At 38.6% G+C, this 16,134-nt stretch overlaps 1 protein-coding gene across 4 annotated transcripts in view; it reads right to left on the minus strand.

The window, feature by feature from the left end:
- kdm5bb (lysine (K)-specific demethylase 5Bb) overlaps positions 1 to 15,160 on the minus strand; it is a 19,416-nt gene extending 4,256 nt beyond the window's left edge. The window contains exons 1-21 of one of the 4 annotated variants that reach the window (XM_042762389.1): positions 15,008 to 15,160; positions 14,695 to 14,906; positions 11,467 to 11,544; positions 10,866 to 10,988; positions 10,461 to 10,631; positions 9,612 to 9,668; positions 7,431 to 7,574; positions 6,649 to 6,742; positions 6,347 to 6,465; positions 5,860 to 6,018; positions 5,574 to 5,693; positions 5,284 to 5,442; positions 4,983 to 5,164; positions 4,267 to 4,429; positions 4,070 to 4,189; positions 3,717 to 3,911; positions 3,083 to 3,264; positions 2,390 to 2,514; positions 1,731 to 1,881; positions 906 to 1,020; positions 403 to 773 (exon numbers count right to left, since the gene is read on the minus strand). In XM_042762389.1, the coding sequence (XP_042618323.1) occupies positions 403 to 773; positions 906 to 1,020; positions 1,731 to 1,881; positions 2,390 to 2,514; positions 3,083 to 3,264; positions 3,717 to 3,911; positions 4,070 to 4,189; positions 4,267 to 4,429; positions 4,983 to 5,164; positions 5,284 to 5,442; positions 5,574 to 5,693; positions 5,860 to 6,018; positions 6,347 to 6,465; positions 6,649 to 6,742; positions 7,431 to 7,574; positions 9,612 to 9,668; positions 10,461 to 10,631; positions 10,866 to 10,988; positions 11,467 to 11,544; positions 14,695 to 14,847 (2,981 nt within the window). In that variant the 5' untranslated portion in view covers positions 14,848 to 14,906; positions 15,008 to 15,160. The other 3 variants (XM_042762391.1, XM_042762388.1, XM_042762390.1) reach the window with 3 other exon arrangements.
- Positions 15,161 to 16,134: the final 974 nt, after the last annotated feature.

Here is a 16,134-nt window from a genome sequence, read left to right on the forward strand (position 1 = left end):
ATTGACTGATTGGCTTTTAAATGGATGAGTTGCGCTGTTCACTGAATGAAAAAAAATTAAAAAGTAGCCAGCATACAGTATATAGGGACTGCTGCTAAAAATATTCCAGGATGCACTCTTGAAGTTGGGTGAGATAACTTGAGGGTGCAAAGTTGTAATGTAGCCAGAAAGAATAAAAAAATAGGGTATAAAAATAAAAAATAAATAAATAAGTTTTCTTCAATACTATTTTACACATTTATAATATGCCTTAATATTTCAGGAAGGGGCTTCATTATATTTGGGGGTCTGTGAAATCAAAAAGTTTTATATCTCCAAAGGGTAAACACATCTTGGCTCAGGGTAGATTGGTGGCAGTGTGTTATTTGTGCAAGAGTCTTCATTCAATGCTGTCCCCCCCACCTGGCCTTCAGCAGTGCCTGAGCTTTCTCTTCCATCTCCTCCGAGATTGTGAGCAGTTCCTGCAGCCGAGCCATTGTGCGTTCGGTGGAGGGATGTGGTGTCAGTCCGACTCCTCGATCGATCAGCCGGCGCATGCTGTCCAGAGAGAGACCGCAGGGGTTTGATACCAGATCCTCTGCCTGCTGAACTCCAGTCAGCCACCGGGTCTGTTCCAAACGCTCCCGTAGCAGCGGCAACTCCGGAAGAAACACGTCAAACTGAGAGCCCTCCTCCAGCAAGGACTCGATCTCGCTAACAGAATCTGCGCTCACTTCATCAGAAAGAAGCTTCTCACTGTGCTGCTGGAAATCCTCAATGCTGTTCAGCAGGTCCTGAGTGAGAGTTAATAGTTTGTATTATAGGAGCTGTTTAGAGATGAACTGTGCCTCATTAATCTTCAGGAAGACTGCCTGCATCTTACACGACTGTGTGTGTATGTGTGTGCGCAGGTGTGTGTCAGTCACCTTCAGAAGCGGTGCTTGTGTTAGGCTGCAGGGCAGGTTATAAAGCTGGCGGACAAATGATCTCATTTCCTCCACTGTGAGCTGATTAGGAGAATTACCCCCGCCTGTGCGGTACCTGCAGACAGATGATGGCAGACAGACATAAACAAATGCATGAAAGAATACACAAAATTCACAGGCCATGTGAGTTAAAGGCAAACCAAACCAATGTGTGCAAAAAAAAAAAAGCTCACCACAATGGAAATTCCCCTGAAATGGAAAAAAAACACTGAGCTGAAGTGTGTAAGGGTTCATTCTTGCATCTGTTTGCACCATTCTGGTCCAAGTATGTGTAAAGATGATTGTCTTTGAGTTGAAATGCATCTCACTGTTTTTTCAGCGATCTGAGCTCTGCCATTTTTAAGACCGCATGTTAAGTTAAAAGGTTTCCACAAATTGTTTCCACATAAATATTAAGCAGTGCAACTTTAAACATTGATAAGAAGCAAGAAGCACTAATCTGCATATTGAAATGATTTCACGTGACACTGAAGTCTTGAGTAAATTGCTGCTGAAAATGTAGATTTGCCATCATTGGAATAAAATGCATTTTAAAATATATTAAAATATAAAACAGTTGTAAATAAATTGTAATAATATTTCACAATTACTTTTATACTGTATTTTGGATAAAAAAAAAAAGAAGCAGCCTTGGTGAGCATAAGAGACTTTTTTCAAAAACATTTTAAAAATCGTACCAACCCCAAAGTTTTAAACTGTATTGTAACTTAAGCTCGTTTGAGTAGATTTTATTCTAGTCTCTTTGTGGTTTTGTGTGCATGTTACCTTGTCTGCCTTTTGCCATTTAGCAGTCGCTGGGCAACAGACGAGCATTTCTCAGCATCTTGAGTAACCAGCCTCAGCTGACGTAACAGATCGTTCTCTGGGAATGACTTCTCATCGGACTCCCCCAGAAGGGCACGAAACACGGTGACATCTACAGCGATAGAAAGAGAGGCCCAGAAGCAGAAATGAAACTTATGACATAGAACTCAAACATGTTTAACTTGAGTGATGTTACATTTTATGACTGAAACACAATATTATATGTAGTGTGGGACTTGATTGTGCATAAAAATTTAGATTGTGAAAAGTGGGCTAAATATTAATATCTGCCTCTGTAAAAAAAAAAAAAAAAAGAGGATAAATTTTAAAACACTATTTTGCATAGTATTTTTTTTTTCTTATTTATAATGTCATACCATTGACTGTGCACTGTGAGATAAGGTACATTTAAGTAAATAAAATGTCTTTTTGATTTTCTGATCATCTCCAATTAAATAATTTTAAGAAGAATTTATCATCAAGTTCATACATTGTGTATATAAATAAAGTGTTCATATTATTGTTTATAATATGATTATAAACACTACACATGCTGAAAGTGGATTCTAATACAGAAAGATGAGAGTATCAGTTCTGGAAGTGTATAGAATGAAACTCACTGCGTTTCTTGTCAAGCTTTGCTTCCATGACTTCCGTCACCCTTGCCGCCCACTCATCATAAGACTCCGCCCTCTGCTGCACAGCGTTCATCATCGGGTAAAGGTCATCCAGTGTGAAACGGTAACTGTGTGGTTGAGCATTAAATTGAGTGAAACCAAAGTCCCTTTCAAAGAAAATCTTTTCACTCGGCAGCAATATTTGCAACGCCTCCGAGCATCTACTTTGCCATCCGAGACAAAGCCCTATCTAAATGAATGAGGGAATCCTGAAATCTGCCTACTGAACTTACAATTACATTACATCTTTCAAATCTGCAACAAAATCTGAAATGAACTGCCCCATTAATGTTGTTCCTTATGCTAAAATAGCATTAAAAAGCGTATTTTGCAGGCTAGCAGCCAATGCACATGTGCAGTCATAATCTCGAGTCTCAGGTTTCTATGGGAACTGGAGCTTCTAACGGCCGCTGCAGTGACACAGTGACTTTACCAATCAGCGACTGGCTCTTTCATTTAGAAGGACTATTCCGCCATATTGCGTGTTGCAGTTTCTTCCATTCATAAGTAATAGGAGTGAACAGTCTTTGTATATCTATAGTCAAATGAAATAGAGGCCAATCTTTAGATAAGGCCAGCTCTCGTATCTTGTAGCTTGATCATTGAGGAGTACTGAAAGCAGAAGTGGAGACTCACTTGAGTGTGTAGTTGGAGACGGGGCAGGAGCAGAGGTCGTGGGCGTGGTGTAGACACACCTGGACTCCTGGTCTGCAGGGACAGGTGAGAGCAGACAGGTAACAGGTGGTGCGACACTTTACGCACTGTCTCTCATCATCTGCCAGCAGGTCGTATTCAAACAACTCACACTGGACCACCCCCTATACAAAGAGAGAGAATATTAACAAATGATCATTTGTAGACGATTAGAAAAAAAAAAACTGCATGCATATTATGCAAAATGGCACAATCAAGACATTACTATCATCTCAAACCTATTAAAATGACCAATATTACATACCACCATGACACACACACACTTTTATTATTATATATATATTAATAAGTATATATATTCGCTAATCTTAAGTGAGAGGATGATTGTTTTATATATTAGAAACATAAGTAGATAGATAATTGTATTACACTTATAAAGTCCATGAAGTGTGAGGATAATTGTTTTAGTATTGTCTTACTGCATACTTACATATCTGTTTATTTTCTCAGAGTGAGAAGAGTAATGAGCACTGTCGAATAAATTTACACTATAGTGTCATCCACACAAACTGTGTCTCACACACAGATTTGACAGGTTTTGCTTGTGTTCTCTCACCATCTTGCGGACTTTGTCCCGCAGTTCTCTCTCCTCTTTGATCATGAGCCGCATGTCCTTCTGTACGGCTGATGCCAGAACCACGTCCAGGCTGCCGGCTTTCATGGCCATATTACACACCATCTCATCATGAGAGAACACACAGTAACGGTGCAGCAGGCGGTAGTGATCCACACACTGACGCCCCAGTGGCATCTGCAAACCAAATTTACAACACAAAGCAGGAAAAAAATAAACCCACAAACGTAATTGTAAAAAATCATATAAATTCAAACACTCTCTCATATTCAGCTCTGAGACCTGTCCAGGAAAATCTACATTAATAACACTGTAACAGCAGAATGGATCCGCACCCAGTCCACTGTGCAAAAGTTCACAGCTTCTGCAAAGTTGAAGCCCTGGTTGAAGCCGCTGTGATAGGATCGTGGGAAAGTGATGACGAACTCTCCTGCGCACTGATTGGTTCTGTAAATCTAAGAAGCAGAACGTGTTACTTACAGGTACAGGTGAGCATGTGACTTGTGATTGTGTGTATAAACATGTTACTCACTGGTACTCCATGGGCCATAAGTGTATTGGGGTTCATGATTGTGACAAGCTGGTGTAGAAGGTCCGGCTGAGACTCAAACAGTTCCGGGGCCAGTTTCTTCATGACTGCTTCCAACTGCTCAGCGGCAAAACCAGGAGCACCGTACCAGGTCTTAGGTTCCCCCCTAAACACATTCAAACATATATTAAAAAAATACAGTGAAAACAGTAATATTGTGAAATATTATTAAAATTAATTTTTTTTAAATTGTACTTTCTACCTGTGTAACAAGTAACATATTTCTTCTTAATATATTGACTTAACAGTATTGAAAATAGTTGTGCTGCTTAATATTTTTGTGAAAAGTGAGATACATATTTTTTCAGCATTATTTGATAACTAGAAAGTAAAAAAAAATAATAATAATAATAATAATAATATACAAGATAAATCTTTTGTAACATAAATATCTTTATTGTCACTTTTAAATTAATGTAATGCATGCTTGCTGAAAAATACAGTTTTTTTTAAAAAAATACTGAACTGTAGTGTACAAGACAACTTAAACATATCAGTATATTTTGAACTTTTCTATAGTAACACACTCTCCTAGATAAATGTGTTTTTATTTAGAGTAGAAACCATATTTAAAGCGAAATCATTGTGGGGGACAGAAGTTCAGTCAGTGCACTATAGCACTACTACATGTGGTTTTTATTAAGCATATCATTTATTACCAGTGCAGGTAGTTGATGGAATAGCTCCAGTGGTCCTCAATGTGCCAGCAGAAAGAGGAGAAGCACATGCCCACGTACAGCCACGGCAAAGTCATGCCACAGATATCAGCAGTGATGTGGGTCAGCACTGATGGTGTCATCATGGCCATGTTATTCAGGTTCCACCCACACTGAAGATACTTCTACACCAATCAATCACAACACAGAAGAACGACATCAGTGATGGAAACAGGATGTACTACGTATGAATAAACGTTGGAAGTTGTGAGTAATATCTCAAAATCTGATTTTGCGGTTGTACCTCATCATGTGGCGCAACCTTAAACTTTCCACCCTTTATTGGAAAACCGCTTCCAAACTCTTTCGAGGCGATGTCAGCTCCATATTCCACAGTCACATCCTCCTCAATGGTGCCGACCAACCTCCAAAACTCTTTTTCAACCAATTCGGTGGGCACCATCTACAACAAACACCATATTCACAGGAAAAAATTAACATCAACAAAGATAAGTTCATATGTTTCAGCATTGGATTTGTAAATCTGTACTCAAGAGAGTCAATGTCAGAGACTCAGGAGAGTTTTGTACATACATGAACAGGCATGTTGAAATAGTCTGACTTGAAGGAGTCTGCCATTTCCCCGAAGGATTTTAGAGAATAATCCCTGCAAGCTTGCTCGAAGCCAAATGCCTCCTGAGGTTTACTGCACTCCTGCAGAAACACGTAAATAATGAGTCAATCAACTGTTCTAGTAAATTAAAGTGTCTATAAATGCAACATTGACTGGTTTCTAAACAGTGCTGTTCAAAATCAGTTGCTGCTTTTCCTGACTTTAAATAATGAACAAACACTGTTATTGTTTACTTTGTAAATTCACCTGAGCCAGACACTTAGGGCACCTCCAATCACCTTTAGGAACATCACTGAGGGGCGGGATCAAGCAGAAGGTGTGGTAGCTATCATCACAACCGTCGCATAGCAACAACCGATCCTCATCGTTCCCCTTTCCACACACTAAACACACATACAGGTCCACCTAGAGGAAGACAGACAGCACTATAATAACGGAAAAAAATCTGCTAAACAATGTATTTGAACACCCCTTTTAGTTATTTAACATTAAGAAAGATTTTTAATTTTCAAATGAAAAAAAAAGATACTTAAGTTCATAGTACTCAAATATTGTGTTTTAAACTTAAAGGGTTTAAGGCAATCGGTTTTCCTCAACTGAAATGAATTACATGAACCTGTTGGGTTTCATATATATCATTACATGATAAATACATGACTTATTTTGTTTGATAAAACCACAAAAAGGCTCAGCAAAACTTAAATTTGAATAAGAAAGAGGGGAGGAAACTCACCATGTTGACTGGAGGAGGGGGGATGTTTTTCTTGTAACGTGATTTGCATTTCTCTGGTTCAGGATTTATCTCTTTTATCTCCACAGGTTCCTGCTTCACCTGTATAGGGACCTCCCTTTCTAATACAAACATACGAATGCATTTGTTTATATAATGACACCGACTTGACTAATAATGCTATGCTAATCACACGTTTGTTTTGCTTGATTGACTAATGTCTAAATATTGACTAAATATTGCCTAATGAAGACTGGCTACTGATCCGAGTGATGTGAGGTTAGATGCAAAGGTAAGATTCTTACCTGGTTCAGGCTTGACAACGAATGAACCCATTCTTCTCCTGAGATTGGGTCTGTTCTCACATTCCTCACCTCCCTCTGACTTGACACAGCCAGACTACAGACACAAAAAAAAAAAAGAGTTAAAAAATATCTATTTGACAATGAGAACAAATGAAACAAAAGATTATATGCTACCAACTATTCAAAAGTAAGATCAGCAAGTAAGAAATTAATTTGAATCAGCAGGGATACATTAAATTGATCAAAATAGACTGTCAAGGTAAAATTTTGTATTTCTAATAAATGCAGTTCTTTTGAACTTTCTATTCAAAGCATCCTGGAAATCAAATTTCTACAATAAAAATAAATAAATAAAATTAAGCAGGACAATGGTTTTTAACATTGATAGTAATATGAAATGTCCATTGAGCACCAAATTAGCATATTAGGATATTAAAATTGTGACACTGAAGACTGGAGTAATGGCTGCTGTCATAACAGGAATAAATTACATTTTAAAATATAAAAAGTTATTTTAAATTGTTTCAATATTTTACAATATTACTGTTTTTATAGTATTTTTAATTAAATAAATGTAGCCTTTACAAGCGAAAGAGAAAGAGACTTCTTTTAAAAATATTAAAAAAAAAAAAAAATACTTTTGAATGGTGGTTTATATCCAAACTGATATACAGAACAGAGCATTAGAACAAACCTGTGCCAAATAGAGGCAGACTGTGATTATAAACATACAATTTTTTAGCCCACTTAAGGGGAGTATGAGTGAGCGTGTTTACATTCACCTCTGTTTTCATCCTCTTGGCTCGTCTAGCAGGTGCGCTCATGTCGCAGGGTTGAACGTGAATGTTTTGTCTCTGTAGCAGGTCGTGGGGTTTATACTCTTTATCTTTGTCATTTACATCATCTACTGACGCCTTCTGCAGACACTGAAGAAAACAAGCAAAACAACTCAACTGGTTAAATGAGCCCTTCACACTTAAACTTACCTAAAACGGTTGTTTTCAAACCTGTATGACCCTATTTTTTCCCTTAAATAACACAAAGGAAGATGTGAAGATGTTAGGCAGAATACCCAAGCTGCTCTTTTTCCATAGTGTAAATGAAATTTGAGAGCTACGAAGAATGGTAAGATTTTGAGCAATTTACAATTTGGCCTTTTTCCTCAAACAAATCTAAAATATGGTTTCAGAAGAATTGCATCTCTTTTGCCATTTTTGGAGCTTGACATCCCATGGAAAAGAGCAGCTTGGACATTCTGCATAACATCTTGATTCAAACTCAAAAACTTATGCTTAAAGTGTAATTTAATAGTAATTTAGATCTGTTTTTAATCCAGATAGATATTTAAGATTTCGATGTTTAAGAATTCAATGAAGAGTGAAAGGTCATTTTAAGGGCACCTCAGGATTCTCCACACTGGAAACTGTGAAATTTCACACTTCAAAAAATACCTCTAAATCAGCATCATTTTGCTCTACCCCAAAGATAATCTGCACTAATGTGTGAATAATCCATTAACCCAGCTATAAAGATTGTGACATCTGTGACTGCATGCAGAAAGAAATCCTCAACATTCCCGGTTACATGGCTTCTGAACTGTATGACGCCTGCTACCAATATCAGATTACAGATTTACCTACAGACAGAGGATAGAGGGAGGAGAGAGAACAGCTGGAGGTGTAAAGAGATTGGTGTGAACAGAAAGCAGGTCACAGTTTCTGTGGGTTGAGAGGAGGAGTGAGGGGGAGGGGAGGAAGAAAGGATGCGTCAGAAATCAAAAAGACAAACACATAGAAAGAGCAGTAAGTGCAAAGAAAGATGAGAGTAGCAGGAGGAGAATGAAAGCAACAGTGTCTCGGCAGGATGGCTTGGGGTGAGGGTCAGGACAGTTTGAATACTGTCCGTCAAAGAAACACCACTTCGCTCCCATTTGTCACCCAAACTCAAAAAACAAAACACTGGGTTGAAAAAAATAAATAAATAAACACACACAAAGTGACATAAGGGCCTTTCGCACTGCAGGAACCTTTTCATAGTACCAGAACTAATTGTGGAACTACCCACTTTTGGGCGTTTTCGCACTGCAGGAACTGTGTGCGATTTTAGTACCAGACTGCCTTTTTCGAGAACCAAATTAGCTCCTACTCCGGAGCAGGGTCTAACCAGCACAACTGGTACTACCCGTGATGCAGGTAGAAAACGCCCTCACCCGCCATTATTTAAAACGCCGTGTAACATACTGTAAACATTGCGGCAACTTATTTTGCAAGTATGACGAACAGCGATAAATACACGGACGCTGAAGTGCAGGCACTTGCGGGCAAATGTAGCACTGCCAGTTGTTGTTGGAGATTCTTAGTCCTCCTTTCCATTCTTTCAATCGATTTACGTATACGTCGACATTCCATGTCCATTATTGTGAAACCGGCGAGACACAACAAAAACTCAGCTCCGATCACAGCGTCCTCTATACTCCTGTTGTTAACGTTGTTCTTCTTTGTTAAAGTTGTTGAAAGCCGCGCACAAATGACATCGCTGTCGACCAGCTTATGTCACGTCCTAGTACACACTCTCGGTGCGAATGCAACCCTTTAAATGGCATTGGGAAACAGTTCGCGCAAAATCGTCCTAGTACTTTAGTACTGTACATTTAGTTCTGGAACTAAAGAGGTGCGAAAGGCCCTATAAAAAGCAAACATTTACATATCAAAAATAAAAAGTGATAAAGAACCAGGAAATATTTGTTGTAAAACATTCATAAAGAGGTTAAAAACTACTTTTATAATATAAATACTAATTTTTACATTTAAAAGATTTTCAGAGAGCAGGGGCACATTTCAGTATGGAAGTAAGAGCCACAGCGACTACTAAATGAAACATTTATTGCCACAGTACCCATATTGATATCACATCCTGTGCAGATTTAATAGTCAGATTAGGTAATGGGGAAAGCAGAAACATACCTCCTCCAGCCCAGGAGGTGCCCCAAAACTTGTCAGTTTGGCTGCGAGGTCAAGAGCCTAACATAGAAAAAAGCACTGAATATTACAGAGAAACTGCCAGTGATCTTGGGGTCAGAGGTTACAACATCTCTAACAGAGATGTCAAGCATTCAGTCACTGGGAAGAAAATTAGTCAGGCTCCAAGATAGTTTTCATATTCAAATGCACCTGCTTATGATCATTGCCTGTATTTAAAAAAGGCTGAAACATTTTTGAAAAAAATATATACAAAGTTTATATTTATCTATATTTTATATTAATTTTTGATACATTACTAATTTTCATTTGTAATATGTAAACATCATTACAATTATTTAGTTTATGTATATTATTGTAACGTAGAAATATTGTTAAAATTATTAAATCTAGTATTTAAATATGATTAATCCTATTGGTGGATTCTTCCAGTGGCATACAGAGTGTCAAAGTTTATGACTACCATATTGTGCATTTTACTCATTGATATTGATGACATATTGTCTCTAAAGACAATAGAAGTCATTTGCGACCACATTTAGCAGAGGCTGTGGCACAAAGAGCAGTAACACTAGGAGGACTGGCACACAATACAGAAAACAAGCAGCTAGAACACAATAAAACACACTTAAGAATCACATATTGCATTCCTAAGCACAGCATACTCAATCAGACTTAAATGTGAAAACCAATACCTCTAACCCTAAAAGTCCAGCTTTAACACTGCAGCCCATCTGTAACCTGACTCCTAAACCAAACCTCTAGCATGACTGCTGAAAGCTTTATGCAAAGTTTGTGATATATTGATCTGATGCATTTATATGTTAAACTCACCAGCAGGTTTGTCCCAGAATGGAAGAGGTGGTACGGGTACAGGACCCTCTCGTAATGGGCTCTCAGGTGGGACCCCACAGCTTTGCCTGGGGCAAAACCCATTGTCATGGCAATCTTTGTCCATCTCCTCTCTCTACAAACTAAATCGAATCCACCCTCCTCTGCAACCAGCTGGCAGATTGAGAAAGATTGTTGGACTTCATCGCAAAAACATAATAAACATTCATCAATGCTTGTGTTTTACTTGGTCAATAATAAAGAACTCAGCGGTTACATGAATTACTTTGTGACACGTACAGATATGAGTAAAAGGTTTCAGCTAGAAATATCGAACAAAGTCATAATTGATCAGGCAGACTGACTTATAGAGTGCAATGAAGAAGCCTAACCGACAGAATCACTCACTCTGTTGAGCTGGTACAGATCGAGGATCTTCCGCTCCACGTGTGGAATTTTGAGTGTGCATCCTTGTAGTTCCCAAAACTTGGCAATCTGGTCCAAGAAGTTGAGTTTAACTCTGGTTTGAGCCTGTAGGAAAGTGGGGAGGGTGATATGCCAAGAAAAAGAGAAAATAAGATTCAGCAACGTTGTGAATGGTGCATGTTAATTATTAAGCATCTCAGAGATGGTGTTACTTTAATATCAGTCACTTCAAAAGGCCCAAATTCTGCTGACAAGACAGTGACCATTGACCTTACAATACCCTTCGGTTTCACTATGTTAGCATCTCACAGACACAATGGTTTTTCGACAAAGGTGGTAATATTTGCTAAACCCTGACCCTAAACCCAACCCTGTGACAAAACTGTTGATATCAGTAAATTGAGGATTTGAGAGACTTATGGGTTTTTCCAAACAGTGAGGAGCAGTTCACAATGCCTCGCAAGTTAGTTTTCAGCATTTCTCACTACATTTGTGGAGATATTTTAAAATATTGGGCCCTCAAAAATATATACACAAGCTTGTAGAAACAATTTTCTAGCTCAAAGCAAAATTGTAAAATTACCTCGAGCTCGTTGAGTCTCTGGATTCGTGGAGTAAAATGAAGTCTGTCAACATCACATGCAAATGGAGGCTGCCAGTCCTAAACACACACACACAAAGCAAACATACAATTAGTAAACTTACATTTCTCATTCTTTTATATTAATATTTATTTTAAATCGCTTGATTTCTGAGTTTATTTAACTAGCAATGTCATCTTCTTGCAGCAAAATCCAGCTGTGACATCCTATAGGGGCCGATGAACCAGTGCATTTTACATATATATTTTTAGCAAAGTTAAAATTTTCACAAAAACAAACTTCATTCCCATCAACGGCAAGCTGAAATTGCATAATGTTTCCTTGAGTTGAGCGTCTAACTAATTAGTACTGGGGTCAGGAAAACAAACAGAGTCAAAACAAGAGGCTTTATCAAAGACATAATTTTCATCTTTAGCTTTCTGATTTTCTAAATTCATTAAGCTTTGCAGGTTTCTGAATTCATTAACACATGTTTGCACGCAGCACGCACAAATAAATGTGGAACTTCTGATTAGAAGATGACTGTTTTTTACGTTTACAGATAACACTTTCATACTGAGGGTACTACACAATGATAAATTAAATGAAGACACAAAATTATCTACACAAACAGCTCGTAAACACACAACGTTGCAACACCACATGTTGCCTAAGCCATTTTATTCAGACTACATCAGTGTCTTCTTACCCACTAAATATTTTCTTTGCATTCATAAATATAATTGAAAGGATCTGAAAGACAACCCTGTACAAATGTGACTGGTACTCTGTGGTTTGTGGTCTAGAATCTTGTGAATGTGTGTCAGCTTAACAGTGGCTAAAAGTGAACTAAAAAAACAAACATGTTCACTCACATGCAACCTGCTACAGATGGCTGAACAGTGGAACTGTGGTTTTTGTTCATCTTAATCACCAATATAAAACCTTTTAGTCCAAGTTTAACACATTTTCTTTGTCTCCAGTCTCCCATAACCACGTTTACAACTGTGTCCAGAAAAACAGCAACACACACACAATTATGTCTCCAGATACACACAATGTAATTAACAGCTGGATTAAAAGAGACCAGACATGACTCTCTTGGAATCAATAAAGTTACCCTTTCTTAGCCAAAAAAGGCACCCCAGGATACCATCACTGCAATCAAAACCACACATTTAAGCCACAGAATTTAAACTGTATATATGTTTGCTTTCATAGATTTATAAAAGTGTAATTACGTAGTCAGCACCTGAAAAAAAGTTTTATTCATTAAAAAAAAAAAAAAAAAAAATTTGCCTCGTAACACATAAATGGCATATACGAAAAAACTACTGGAGTCTGTACATGAGATCATATACAGTTTATATATACAGATTTGTGCCCTACGAACAATAATCACCACGATCCGTATCTATTAGGCTACCTCAGCTACACATAATCCATACAATGAAGGTAAATTATGTGCATATTAAGTCTATTCCCACATTATTTCCTTGTTTGCTGTTCAGGCAGCATAGTTACACAAAGACACAAAATGGCCAGATGGTTCATTCACTTCATAGCTCGCAACATGGAGGACGCGCCCGGCCCGAGGACTTCATCCATCCATCGGGTCCGGGAGCATCTTATGGACCGAGCCGAGCCTGTGAATCACTTCACACGGTTCGAATAGTTTAAAACGTGTCAGAATCCAGTGCGCGTTTATGTTGGTGTTGGAAAGCAAGAGGGCATTTGGAAAACATTCTCAGCTTTAAAACCTTCATGAGATACAAAACCCTACCAAAACATTCCTTTTTTGATTTAAGATAGTAAATGATACGAAGCCATCGTCTTATAATGATGCTTGACATATTTCCCCCGTTAATCATCGCTTGTTTGACGTAATTACGCGTTCTCTTATCTGCCACCTCGTGCGTGTGTCACGTCACGTAGCTGCGAGTTTAATGGATTTATAAAAGAACCCGAATTCGAATCCGAAGTCATTATCAGAACCAGCTAGTTCGATCCAGAGAGCGCCCTGGACACAACAGATGGAGGAAGAATAATCAATAAATAAGTACATAGCATTTAGAATAACATCACTACTAAATATGGCTATAAACGTAAACGTGTTTAGATGTCTATAAAAATAAAAAATTATGATTGTGAAAAACATGTTCAGTCTGTCAGACACACAAAAACGTCTTCAGAGATGAGTAATTATAATCTTCGTGGCATTGGGCTCGTCTATGTTCACGCACATAATCTACAAAACATAAAGAAGCCATCAGAACCACTGAAAACCTTCAAACTGGTTTAGACAGGTTCGGGAGTTCGGATTCGGATTAAGGTCGAAGGGCTGAACCGGGTCATCTGGCTAATATGTGAACTATATTTGGTTGCTGGGTATTAAGAGTGATTAATTAATTGCATTATTCTAATCCGCACACAACCACTTTTGTAACAGAATGGATTCGTTCTGACCAGAATAGAAGATATAACTCTGTAATGATGGTATAATTAGTTTGTCATAAGTCATAAAGGCAATAAAAACAAACAGTTTACTCAATTTACGAACATTTAGTTAATGTGCTAAGGTGAAAATGAAAGGAAGTGTTTATTTCCGCATTAGCAGGTATCTCCTGGTCTCGAGGTTTTTGTCTGTCTGTCTACATTAAATTATCATTAAAAGTACACTGAACACATTAAAGGCCTTTTTAATCAGATGATGAGGTAATGATGGGGGTTCTGTTCGTCAGTATCACTAAAGATGCAGAAGCAACTACACCAGTAATAATAATTCGATATACATTTAAAAAAAATAAATAAAGACAAACAATATTCTACATCAACGATAAACACTGACAATCAGCAAACAAAACTAAGTAAACGTGACGTTTAATCCAGCACTAGAACCGAGCCAGGCCGTCAACGACACGCACAGCGACCATAAAGAGACATTTTCTGGTATAATATTCACATATCCGCGACGTTTGCGGATCCTGAGCGACGTTATTGCGCTCACGAGTCAGAATTTCGGGTCATGCGGTTCGGCAGGTCGAGCACAGACCCAGCACAGCTTCGGAAACTCAACTGATGTGATGCCTATAGCTGCACACAAAGCGGTTCGGCAATGCTGTCACTGCGCCGCCATGTTGAGACATTTCCCTTTAAACCGAACTCAGAATCACTCCGCAGATCCGGCCCGGTTCAGCCGGTCCGCTTCACACCGTCCGGGCAGCACTCACCGGCGGCGGTCGAACCTTGCAGATCCCGGTTTTCTCGGCGATGGGTCGGATTTTATTGATAAATGCAAACGGGTCTGCAAATTCCTCCCAACTGGGCTCGAAGACCGGACACTCGGGCGGTGGGGTAAACTCGGCCGGGCCCCGCTGGGTCATCCTGCAGGTCCGGTTCCGGAGCAGAATCGAGTCGCTCGGCGAAGCGGAGACAGAACTTCCTGGGATCCACAACACGGTTTGTCAGTCCGTACTCCCCGAGTCCGGCTAACACTTCAACAAAACGAACAATCAACACACACGCGCACATACACACACTCACCGTGACGTGACTGCTCTTAGGCTGAGACCACATCCGCTCAAAAATCTAGAGACGAAGCGAGCGTGTCCACTCATTTCTAGCTTTGAAGAATCACTTTAAAGAGACAGTTCGGCCGTGATATTTACCGTTGATTGATGTATTATTTAAACAGCTTGTCTTAAAGATGCACAACGATAACAGCTCGGAAATACCTTGTTATTAGTTTACTTTAGTGCAGGCGCTATTCATGCTGTAAACATACTCCTCACATTTACGTCGCATTCAAAAAAAAGTTCTAACTATACAGTCATTCGTCGTTTACTCCATAATAACCTAATTTTAAATGATTATATAAGTGGAAGACAAATCTTTTTAGAATCTTTTTATTTTCGAGGAAGTCCCTTTTTGTCAGGTTATTGTTACATGTGCCAATGCACATACAAATAGGGCGCACAGTAGAAGCAAACAACTGTGAGTAACAAGGCTTTACAAGTACTAACGCAGTCGAGTTGTACTGTACATTTACTTGAAAACTTTACAAAAAAGACTACATGTGTTCCACACTGCTCACTGTTAGGAACTTTAGGAGTTTTGTATGGCTTTACAAACACTTCTAGGTAACAGCATGCGCTCGAAGCCGTCAACCGCCTCGCTCCGCCCCAGTGTTTACCTCCGCGTATGAATACCTTCAGGTGACAGCTGATAGTGGTCGGGACTTCTTCTTTAAATAGACTCACTGCGGCTGCTGATTGGACGACTTGCGCGGGGGAGGTGGCGTTGTAGTAAAGCGCTTTAAATAGAGGTCTACTTTTGTGTTTGGAAATAAAGGCAACTCTGATAGCGTTTCACTTCTATGTTACATTTAACATTGTAATGTTTGTTATATTTTAATATATAAATTACAAGGCCACGTCTGAGACTGATTGAGATTCAAAAAGTTTGTATTACAAATGAGATAAGTAATGAATGGGCAGTATAAGTGGAATGGAAAGGAATGGAAGGAAGTAACCTCGTTATATTTTGCAAAAAAAAAAGTAAAAGTTGCATTTTAAATCTATAACATACTTTATAATGCTTTCATTGTCAAATCTTTAAAATAATCAGTGGAGTATAGTCATTGTACATTGCGTTTTAATTTAGCAAAAAAT

This window comes from Cyprinus carpio, chromosome A8 (assembly GCF_018340385.1).
Source record: "Cyprinus carpio isolate SPL01 chromosome A8, ASM1834038v1, whole genome shotgun sequence".
Classification (NCBI taxonomy): Eukaryota; Metazoa; Chordata; class Actinopteri; order Cypriniformes; family Cyprinidae; genus Cyprinus; species Cyprinus carpio.